The sequence below is a fragment of the Austrofundulus limnaeus genome, unplaced genomic scaffold (genome assembly GCF_001266775.1).
Source record: "Austrofundulus limnaeus strain Quisiro unplaced genomic scaffold, Austrofundulus_limnaeus-1.0 Scaffold543, whole genome shotgun sequence".
Classification (NCBI taxonomy): Eukaryota; Metazoa; Chordata; class Actinopteri; order Cyprinodontiformes; family Rivulidae; genus Austrofundulus; species Austrofundulus limnaeus.
This window is the reverse complement of record NW_013952945.1, coordinates 323,099-334,994: the sequence shown is the minus strand read 5'-3', so window position 1 is coordinate 334,994 and position 11,896 is coordinate 323,099. Positions and strand designations below refer to the sequence as shown.

At 42.1% G+C, this 11,896-nt stretch overlaps 1 protein-coding gene across 1 annotated transcript in view; it reads right to left on the bottom strand.

Annotated features, from left to right (window-relative positions):
• The window catches only part of si:ch211-167j9.5 (tyrosine kinase receptor Cad96Ca), a 20,587-nt gene extending 9,021 nt beyond the window's left edge, over positions 1 to 11,566 (bottom strand). The window contains exons 1-7 of the mRNA XM_014026326.1: positions 11,545 to 11,566; positions 11,378 to 11,462; positions 4,159 to 4,375; positions 3,930 to 4,068; positions 2,624 to 2,722; positions 956 to 1,116; positions 391 to 531 (exon numbers count right to left, since the gene is read on the bottom strand). Of these exons, the coding sequence (XP_013881780.1) occupies positions 391 to 531; positions 956 to 1,116; positions 2,624 to 2,722; positions 3,930 to 4,068; positions 4,159 to 4,375; positions 11,378 to 11,462; positions 11,545 to 11,566 (864 nt within the window). The remainder of the gene's footprint in view (positions 1 to 390; positions 532 to 955; positions 1,117 to 2,623; positions 2,723 to 3,929; positions 4,069 to 4,158; positions 4,376 to 11,377; positions 11,463 to 11,544) is intronic.
• Between the last annotated feature and the right edge of the window lie 330 nt (positions 11,567 to 11,896).

The window sequence follows — 11,896 nt, the reverse complement described above, 5'->3', positions numbered from 1 at the left end:
TGTGTGTGTGTGTGTGTGTGTGTGTGTGTGTGTGTGTGTGTGTGTGTGTGTGTGTGTGTGTGTGTGTGCGCGCGCCCTGATTTTTGCTACTTGGTGGGGACGATTTCTCAGGAAAATGCAGCATCGTGGGGACTGGATGCTCCTTGTGGGGCCCAAAGCCCGGTCCCCACGACTTCGGAGGCTGATTTTGGGTGTAGGGTTTGGGTTTAGGACCAACGTGTGAATTGAGTTTAGGTTAGTTTTAGGGTCACCTGTGAGGTTAGCCTTGGGGTTTGTTGTTAGGGTTAGGATATAAAATTTCCAAAAAATGAATGGAAGTCAATGGAAAGTCCCCACAAGGATAGAGAGACATAGTAGGTGTGTGTGTGTGTGTGTGTGTGTTTTCCTCACTCGTGGGTTCCTCCAGCGGCTGCTGCGGCGGCGGCTCGTCATGCGGGTCAGGTCTCGGGCCAGGCCGAACTCTGTGAGTTTCACCTCCCAGGGGAACTTGTTGACCATGATGTTCCTCAGAGCCAGGTCACAGTGGAGGATCTGACGGGGTCACAGCGGTTGTTAAAGGTAACACAACTGTGTTTGCTGCATGACCTGTTTCATCTGTTCCCCCATGTTTGCCTTGCATGTCTTCTTGAATGGGTGTTTTTAACTGCCCCCTACCCCCTTCCCTGAATGTACAGCACCTTGTGAATTTATTTCTGTGAAAGGCGCTATATAAATAAAACTTTACTGACTTACTTACTCATCGTCGTGTTTCTTTATTAAACTTGTCTCAGTTCAAACTGAAAGAACAACCTTGAACAGAATCTGTGAACCGGCATGCTGAAGTTTAAAATGTTAATTGTCCTGGTCTCACACGGTGGACCTGCCTATCCTAGAGCAGGACTAATAAAAGAACAAAGCTGCGTTCACTCATACAGTATGACCTGTAGAAGATTTGTTAACATTTGATAAGCCTCACCATCTTGGAGCGCAGGTACTGCATGGCCAGAGCGATGTGGTAAGAAGCGATGGTTAGGAGGCTCTGCAGTTCTGGGTCTGCACTCAGGTGGACTCTGTTGGTCTGGAGGAAGGTCCTTAAAGTGCCAAAACTCACATATTCCATGATGAGGACGTAAGGCTCTGCACAGAGAGTCAAACTGCCTCAGAAACACAGCTGAGACTGGAAGTTTGCAAATATTATATTATAATATAAAACTATATGTAAAATCATCAGAGGGCTGTTTGAGGGTTTAACTGCCTCAGTCTTTAAAAACAATCTGCACAATGAGGTTACAGCAGGGTAAAGGTTGACACATTGGTTCATCTTTATAAAACACCTGTTTCAAACTCTTCTTGTATTTTAAAGGATCACTACTGTTCTTTTTTCATCTTTTCTGTAAAGTCAGAGGTCTGATGCTGGATTTGATTTGGAGCAAGACTCCCTCCAGCTGCTGCCTCATCAGGTCCAGAGCTCTGGGTGGTCCTGGACCTCCTGACCACTTCTACTGACTGAAATCTGAATTACTGGGTGAGCAGCAGGCTGTTCTGGGGTTACAGGGTTGAATCCTGTAACGGCAGATTTCTGGTTGTATTTACATGTTCTCCCTGTGCACCTATGGGTTTTCTCTGCTCTCTTAAAACCTGAGTCASACTACAAGATTTTCAAACAGTCGGCCGATTTTCAAAGACTGATAGAGTCCACCTGTGAGGATAAAAAAAATCATGGATCTACCAGGTTTTGTCCAACAGTGTGTGGTGTACAGCCACACGGCAAGAGACAACACACCACACAAGAAAAGATATTTCATTCATGAACTGTCAGATAATGAATCAAGCGAGACTTCCTGAAATCTTGCGAGAATTCAGATGTCCGAGGAAAAATCTCACGTGACCTCCAGAGAGATGTAAGTTCAGAGTAAAACATCTACAACAAGGAAGAAACAATGTTGATCATTTGTGGACTATTTTTACCAGAGGAYAAACAATTCCAGGACTTTTAACATCCAGCAGACTTTCTGCTGAGTCATGACAGTATTTGTTTATGTCACCTCACTTTCTGATTGGCTACACGTCTCATTCAACAGGCTGAGAGCTCYGGTGAACACTACACACACTGTGATATCYGGCCAAAAAAATCTAACATGTTGAATATCCCCGATTTGAGGTCAGAACGGTCCCAAGGTCCTTCTGAGCCAACTAGATCACTCTTAACTCACCACCCACGGCAGGAATATCTGCTCAGATTATCTTTATAGCCATCATGATAATCTGGACTTCCATAAGATTGTCGGAAGGGCAAAAATCGGCATGATTTGCTTGTAGTGTGACGCTGGCCTTATATGAGCCTGGTCAAAAACCTGGAGACATTTGTGTGTTGATTCTCTCTTTGCTTCCTTTCAGCAGTTAGTAAAGAAGTTTGAAGTATCTCTTCCAATGGACTGAAGAGGACGTTATTCCCACGGCTCCACCTACTACACCTAATCTGGATTAGAGAGGTTATTCATTTAAACTGGATTAACCGAGTCTGACTTTAGCTGGACCAGTTAAAATATGTGAATCTGTTTGTATTTTAACTAACACTGAGAAGATGAGAAATACTTAAATCTGGTTCTGCACCTGCAGGCTGATGCAGAGGAATGTTTCTTACGCTCTGTTGTGTTCCAGTCCAGCAGCTGCAGGATGTTCTTGTGATGCATCAGTTTTCTCATGATGGAAACCTCCGTGTCAACATGTTTGGCTCGAACACCTCCAAAAAAAAAAAAATTACCATAAGAATCAAACTAAAACCTTTTTTTATTGCAACATACAAGTGCAACACATGTAAAATATAAATTAAATATAATACCGTATTTATTCGTGTATAATACGATCTCATGTATAATACGATCTCATGTATAATAAGACCCCCTTTTAGTGAGCTTAAAAAGCATAAAAAATTTAATCCTCAAACTACCTCCAATTTCATACAGACTTCAAGATTTTTCAGCCTTTGCAGTCTTTATACATATCAGTAAAATGATCATTGGACTGTTCATTTTATTTTAACAACATATGTACTAAAAGGTATTTTGACAACAAATATATATCAGCTGTAGCAGCATCATATGAATTCTGGCATTTTACACATAGTCCACCAGGAGGCGCCAACACAAAAGTCAAAGACTTCACATGAGATTTGGGCCATCTTGTGGGGGAAAAGCAGATTACTTCCTACTCGCGAGCGCCCCCTCTGGTGGAGAAACATTTTTCAGGGATACAAACTTTTTCAGAACACCGGTAGACGGCAGCCATTACAGACAAACATGTTTGTTGTTGTTTGAGGAGCAGCCCGGTCACACACTAATGTCATTAGTTTGCTATCATTAGGAATACTTTTTTCTTTTTTTCACATCATGTCACCTGCCTGGATCTGTTATTATCTCACTCTGAAGCAGAAAGGAGTGTCASAGGTAAGCTCGTTTCAACTGATTTTTTCGACCCAGTCTCATTTCCGGACTCAAGTATTTTGTGAATGAAGCCGATATTTCAGTTAAAATATACAGTATAAGCAAAAATATTTATCCGAGTATAGTACTATCTCCCAACTTTATGGACGATTTTATGGATTTAATTTTACGTATTATACCTGAATAAATACGGTAAATTAAAAGGTTTTATAGTAAAATCAAGTCTTTATATTGGATTCAATAATTAATGCAATGAAGAGTTTTAATGAGCTGTTTAGTGTCACAAGAGACCTCCACCTCTAAAAATAAAGCCAGTTGTGTTTGATAATTGACACGAGTTCAACAAAAGCAGGATTTTAATAGAAATGTGAGGAACACTACATGTTGTGGATGTTTGAAGACACTTTTAGTTTTTACATCCATCATGTTAAAACCCAGAAGGATCTTCTGACCCAGATCTGCTGCATGTCAGACAAATATCTGCAGATCCAAACCTGAGCTCCTCACCTTCCTTGCTGATTTTACAGGTGAATATGCCGTGACCGTTACAGGTTCCTCGGACCATCCGGGCCTGGTAGAAGACCCCTTCCTTCCCTGCTTTGATCAGCTGCAGCAGATTCAGGTCTGACTTGGTGAAACGAGGACCCTTAGACAGAAAGAACAGATGAACAGTTTGTTGTGACGTGACCCATGACTGGCCCAGCTTGGATCTGGACTTTCAGCTGCAGAGTGGTACCTCCTGCAGGACTTTCCACAGCTTCTTGCTGGGGGCCCTGACCGTGCTGATCTCTGACAGATGGGTGCGTGGAGTTTGAGGAGGAGGTGCCTCCGACTCATCTCCCTCCTCTACAGGTGTCAGAGGGGCCACAGAGGGCTGCTCCAACCAGGGCACAGAACCCAGAAAAAACCTGGTCTCCTTTAGCCTCTTGAGGGTTTGAAGCAAGAAGCGATACCTGCAGAACAAAAAGCTTTTTACAGAACCGATTATTAAGATACACTCACCAGCCACTTTAATAGGTGCACCTTGCTAGTACCAGGTTGAGCCGCTTTTTGCCTTCAGAACTGCCTTAATCCATAGATTCAACAAGGTACTGGAACCATTCCTCAGAGAGCCTGGTCCATATTGACATGATAGATCACACAGGTGCAGATTTATCTGCTGCACATCCATGATGCGAATCTCCTGTTCCAACACATCCCAAAGGTCTTTTGGATTGAGTTCTGGTGACTGTGGAGCCATTCCAGTGCAGTGAACTCATTGTTGTGTTCAAGAAACCAGTCTGAGATGATTCATGCTTTATGATATGGAGCATTATCCTGCTGGAAGTAGCCATCAGAAGATGGGTACACTTTGGTCATAAAGGGATGGACATGGTCAGCAACAATACTCAGGTAGGCTGTGGCGTTGACACAATGCTCAACTGGTACTAATGGGTCCAAAGTGTGCCAGGAAAATTTCCCCTACACCATTGCACCACCACCAGCAACCTGAACCGTTGATACAAGACAGGATGGATTCATGTTTTCATGTTGTTGACACCGAATTCTGACCCTACCATCCAAATGTCGCAGCAGAAATCCAGACTCATCAGACCAGGCAACGTTTTTCAATCTTCTATTGTCCATTTTTGGTAAGTGTGAGTTGTAGTCTCAGTTTCATGTTCTTAGCTGACAGAAGTGACACACGAGAGAGGCTTTTTAAAGACAGTAGTGTGATGTGAGAGGCTTTTTTWAAACAGCAGTGTAATGCCAGTGGCATTTTAGAGACAGTAGTGGGATTTAAAAAGTCAACAGAGTTCTCAGTAGAACAAAGCTGATGAAGGTCTTTAAGAGGCCATGGAATGATTTAAGAGCCAAGTTCACTGTTGTGTGAACCAAAACACGATAAGGAAAAAACATTCATGATTGAGAAAAGTGCTGAGCCTGGAAAGTACCAGTTTCTCCAGCTGGCATGGGGTCATTATTTATTGAGAAGGTCCCAACTCCCTGGCCTCTCRGAACTTCCAACTATAGGGGGATCACACTTCTAAGCCTCTCTGGTGAGGTCTATTCAGGAGTGCTGGAGAGGAGGGTCCATCAGGTCGTCGAAACTCAGATTCATGAAGAGCAGTGTGGTTTTCGTCCTGGTCGTGGAACACTGGACCAGCTCTACACTCTCAGCAGGGTCTTGGAGATGGGAGTTCACCCAACCAGTCTACATGTGTTTTGTGGACTTGGAGAAGGCGATCAACCATGTCCCTCGGGGACTCCTGTGGGGTGTCCTCCGGGAGTATGGGGTAACAGGCCCGAAATGGGCTGTTAGATCTCTGTACAGCCGGCGTCAGAGTTTGATCCGCATTGGTGGTAGTAAGTTGGAGTCATTTCCAGTGAGAGTTGGACTCCACCAAGGTTGTCCTTTGTTACCGATTCTGTTCATAACTTTTATGGACAGAATTTCTAGGAGCAGCCAGGGTGTTGAGGGGATCCTTTTTGTGACCTTAGGATCACATCTCTGCTTTTTGTGGATGATGTGGTCCTATTGGCTTCATCAGATCCTGATCTCCATCTCTCACTGGAGTGGTTCACAGCCGAGTGTGAAGTGGCAGGGATGAGGATCAGTGCTTCCAAATCCGAGACAATGGTCTTGAGCCAGAAACCGGTAGCGTGCTGCCTCCGGGTCGGGGAGGAGGTCCTGCCCCAAGTGGAGAAGTTCAAGTATCTTGGGGTCTTGTTAACAAATGAGGGAAGAATGGAGCAGGAGATCAGGCAGGCGGATTGGTGCTGTGTCTGCAGTGATGTGGGCGTTGTACCAGTCTGTTGTGGTGAAGAGAGAGCTGAGCCAGAAGYAGAAGCTCTCAGTTTACCAGTCGGTCTATGTTCTTACCCTCATCTATGGTCATGAGATTTGGGTAGTGACTGAAAGAAGGAGATCACAGATACAAGCAGCTGAAATGAGTTTCCTCTGCAGGGTGGCTGGGCTCTCCCTTAGAGATAGGCTGAGAAGCTCAGTCATCCAGGAGGGACTCAGAGTAGAGCTGTTGCTCCTCCATGTCCAGAGGAGCCAGTTGAGGTGGTTCATCTGGTTAGGATGCCTCCTGGACTACTCCCTGGTGAGGTGTTCTGGACACGTCCCACTGGGAGGAGGACCAGAGGAAGACCCAGGACACGCTGGAGGGACTATGTTTCTCAGCTGGACTGGGAACACCTTGGGATTCCACCTGACCCCGGACAAGAGGAAGAAAACCGACAGACGGTCCCAACTCCAGCATGAGCACTGAGATCTAAGAGAAATATAACTTCAGCTTTACCATAATCGAGTTAAACATTGTAACCAGTGATCATTGAACTAACACATCAAAGAGGCTAGAACGTATTGTGATTAGATGTTTAGGTAGGAACAGACAAATGACAACTGACTGTGTCAGTATGTAATCAAATAATGTAAAACACTATWTATAGTGCATTAAACTCACACTTGGAAGTTTTTTTTTAAATTATAAAMGCTTGATTTTGATTTCCTTTTACGTCAGATGTAAGAACGTAATTAACATTGTCTACATTATAGCCAGAACACATGATAAGACACATTCCAACTCGCATTCTGTGCTTTAAGCCTTAAGGCTGCAAAGATCAGACAGTATAAAAATACAAGACTGGCTCTAACATTCAGTTAATCATTTACAWTATTCCCTTCACAGACATACAGGACAGTCTCACAATGGTTTTTTCAAAAACTCAGTTTTAAATTTATTTAAAGTCTAAGGAGGGRGGCACGGTGGCTCAGTTGGTAGAGCTGATGCCTCTCAAGAAGGTCGCCAGTTCAAATCCCGGCCCGGGGACCTTTCTGGGTAGAGTTTGCATGTTCTCTCAGGGTACTCCGGCTTCCTCCCACAGACCAAAACCATGACTGTTAGGTTAATTGATAACTCTAAGTTTACCCTAGGAGTGAGAGACAGTGAATGTCGTTTGTCTCGTTTGTCTCTGTGTGTCCCTGTGATGGACTGGAGACCTGTCCTTGCACTGACTGCTGGATATGGGCACCAGTGACCCRTGTGACCCCGAAAGGAAGAAACGGGTTTAGAAAATGGATGGATGGATGGATAAAGTCTCAAGATGTTAAAAAAGATAAATAACTGTTCCCTCATCTGCTTTGATGCTAGAAATAAGTTCTCCACCTAACRCCATCCACCTTCCATGCTGTTGTCTTCCCTGTGACCGCGCCCTCAGAAGAAGATGGATGTTTTGGGGAAATTACAGATTTTTGCGGGTCAWGATACACAAAAACCTCCAAATATATGTATAAAATCATTTTAAAAATGTGAGCCCCAGTAATAAACCATGTGGAACACCCCAGACTATTGTTTTTAACTATGGTTTCGTATTATTGATTCTTACATATTGAAATCTTTTTTCAAAATATCTTTTAACCACAGTTCTTATTGTTCYCATAAATATTGGAGCATTTCAAAATTTGTGTGGAAAACTATGTAAAATCTATAAACACCCTCAGAGCGAAAGTAAACCTTATATCTAAAGCATATTTCACAGATACACACATCACAAAGTGTTTTGGAGAGCAAAATAACTAAAGACAATAAAAGCAGGTCACAAATATAATAAAGAACAATTTAAAAAACAGTAAACAAACTTAACTGAAAGCCAGTCTGAATAAAAATGTGTAGGGGTCACCTCGAGTGACATTATCAAGGAAACTGTCTTGGACCTCAGACCTCCGATGGGCCTTTAAGACAAAAACTCCGTTCCACTCAGAACTGAATTTAGTCCACCTTAGGTCGCCTTAACTTCTCAAAGAGACGTTCTCTTTTTCTTAATCAGATAATAGACAGAAGAAGCTTCTTATTATTTGATTTATTTTCTTAAGTGAAAGCTATAACGCATTTTGAGAATCAGAGAATTTTTTATCAAAGTTACAGGAGAAAAGAGATCTGTCCTCTTTTCTCCTGTAACTTAAACATTCTCTGATTCACAGGGAGCCAGTGCAGAGAGTCAGAACAGGAGTAATGTGGCTCTTCTGTGGGTCTGCAGCCTGGCTGCAGAGTTCTGCACAGACTGAAGACGAGCCAAGGAGGGTTTGTTAAGGCACGTAAAAAGATTTACAGTAATCTAAACCAGAAGAAATAAAAGCGTGAACCATCATCTGTTGTTCCTTCTGTGACACAAAAGATCTCAGCTTCAAATTATTTCTTAAATAATAAAAACAGTTATGGACTAATGTTTTACAGTGAGTGTTGAACAAGGAGCTGTCAAAGACACACAGATTTCTGAGACTGAGACCGTTACTGAGTTCAGACAGTTTGTAGAAGTCTGTCTTGAAAGAACAGTACAACTGTATATCATCAGCATACAGATGAAATGACACATTACTGTAAAGTTTTTAAATATCTCCTATGTGCTTGGTTGTGGATCTGAAACTTACCCTGGTGATAGCTGGGGACTGTGTGTTGGGGTGATGAAGTGTTGTAGAGCTTCTTTCCTGTTTTTGAGTCTATGGTATGTTTCCCTCCATTTTTACGTCATCTGCACTTTTCTCTCTCAGATTATTTATCCTTTTTTTCTTGCCTGATTGTAGGTCCTCCCTGTATTTTTCTCATTCCTTCTCTAAATATCTTTCTCTCCTCTCTGGGTCGCCATCATGTCGTGCACAATAGCGTCACTGCTTTTCTGCAGCACTTAGTGGTGGATTGTTACCCTGTAAATATGGTATTCAGGAGCGGTGGGCACAGATCCCATAAAGCACTAATAGGGGAACTAATTTCCTGATTAGTGCTTTAGGGCTTTTGCTCATTTTAAAATTTATTAGTGGATTAGCACTTGCTAAATTTAGAAGCACTAACTGGGGTCTACAAATGTTATTGATCAATGTTACTGTTAACAGCTGAGGGTGAAAACTGTTATCATTTTGTTCATATATGTGTCACTGATCCACCAGGTGACAGTATATTGATAATAAATGAACTTAAATCCAGCAGTGGAATGTCAATGAGAAGTCTTTAGAGAGCAACATGTGACTCATGTTGTCTGTTGAAGGATGTTATGACTGGGTTATTTTAGTGCTTTAGAATTAGCTTTTGCTAAAACTTTCAGTGCGTTAGTGCTTTAGAATTAGGGGACCTAAATATTTGAGTTAGTGTTTTAGGGCTAGTGGAAGTAATTTTTAGATTAGTGCTGCCCACCACTGYTATTCAGATTATAAAACTGATCTTAAATCTCAACAACTTCAGTAATTTCAACTGAAAATTGTAAAAATGATGAATACTATTACACTGACTAATATTAACAACAAACCAAAGGTTTACTGTTATTATAAAGTAACATGACTGAGTTTTTAAACATAGAATTAGCAACAACATGAAATATAGCTACATGGTGGCTATGCTAATAGCACAAGGACACTGAGCACATTGTAGGGATTTTTCCCAAAAATATTTATTTTAAAAATAAACAAATAGCATCTAAGAGTTATTTTAGATAACAGGACAGAACATTGAGATTGACCTCCTCAGTCACAGTTACAAAATGTTCAAATATACAACAGCAAAAGAGAGGGAATTTACTGTTGGTCTGCCCATGACCTTCAGAAGGTCCAACTGATGCAGCCTGTTGAACATGTGGGATGGTCCAAATCATTATATGGAGTAACGTGTTAGGGTTACAGGACTGAGTGACAACTTAGGGACACAGTTAAAATATGTATTTTGATTGAAATATTATAGATTTATTTTGAAAAATATATTTTTAAAGCATAGATGTAATTTGGAGTCACACAAAAATCTTTAAAAATACATCTCTGAAGGATTTTAATTATTATATTTCATGGTAAAGTGGATAGTTAAAGAGCAGGGACAGGTACTGTAGACCAGGGGTTCTTAAACCTTTTTGGTCTGGGGACCCCTTAAAAGGGTGAGACATTTCCAGGGACCCCCCTCAGAAACCCCATAAAAACAACGTACTAATAATTTTAACCTCTAAATGCCATGGGACTATTATATTTTGTTTGGTTTAGTATGTTTGTTTTACTAATGCATTGTTCCCCATATTCTTTTTTTAAAATACAAAACAAAGTCACAATTTATTGCATTTTTTGAGGACCCCCAAGATACGGCTTGTGGACCCCTGGGACCSCAGTTTGAGAACCTCTGCTGTAGACTATATTTTCAGAGTTCTTAGTAGTTTTTATTAATGTTTTTAATTATGTTTCTTCAATTTTCAATTAGGTCAATGTTTAAAACATTATGTTTACTAATAAAAAAGCATTTTACAGTTATTTTTTGTGCACATGTAATTTCCTGGGGACGGAAATGGCATCGATTCGGTGGAATGGCTCACAAAGGATTTATTACATCCAGTATGTCAGTAGATGGATTTAKTACAGAAATAATTACTTTGTAATCATTTGAAATTATTTCAGGCCTGAGATTATTTTAAATCTTAAACTTCCTGATGACTGCGTGTGAGACACTGTGACCTGACTGGCCCAGAACTCCAGACCTGTCCTCTCTGCAGACAGGAGTACACAGAACTGTACACAGAACAGTACACAGAACAGTACACAGAACTGTACACAGAACTGTACACAGAACTGTACACATAACAGTACACAGAACTGTACACTGCTCTCTGGAACTCACTGGAGCAAGCAGCTTTAAAACAAAGCCAGGCTGAGCTCGGTGCTCAGGGTCAGGATCATAACATCTGTAACATCTGGATCAGGATGGTCTTCATGGAGGAAGACCCCAGGGGGCTCCACAGAGAAAAAAATGTTAACAAATCCTAAAGTTTCTGGGACTGAGGAGACAGAACTGGAGCTTCCTGAGCAGACACATGGTTTCCTTTTGAAAGGATTGTGTAAAAGTACAAACAAGTGTGTACATGTACACATGTACACATGTGTACATGTACACATGTACATGTGTACATGTGTACATGATGGTCAGGAGTGTTTCAGGCTCACTTACTTCCTGAGAAACACGACGCCCAGCACCACGAACACCAGCAGGGTGGAGGACAGAACCCCGATCAGGATCAAGTAGAGGAACTGATCTGAAATTAAACAAAGCTTCAGCAACGTTTCAGCTTCACTGGTGTGTGTGTGTGTGTGTGTGTGTGCAGTCTCACAGCTCACCTTCACACCTGTTCTCCTTCATATCTGCTCCTGTTCAGGTAAGTCATCAAACAGCCTCACCTTCACCCCTCTGAAGACCCCCACAGACAGAACAGTGGGTCTGAAGACCCCCACAGACAGAACAGTGGGTCTGAAGACCCCCACAGACAGAACAGTGGGTCTGAAGACCCCCACAGACAGAACAGTGGGTCTGAAGACCCCCACAGACAGAACAGTGGGTCTGAAGACCCCCCGCAGACAGAACAGTGGGTCCTCCACAGAAGCAGCTCGTTGACGTGTTCACCTCTGACTTCTGTCCTCCACAGGAGATCAGTTTGCAGAAGAACCACAGACAGAGGAAGTGCTGAGCAGC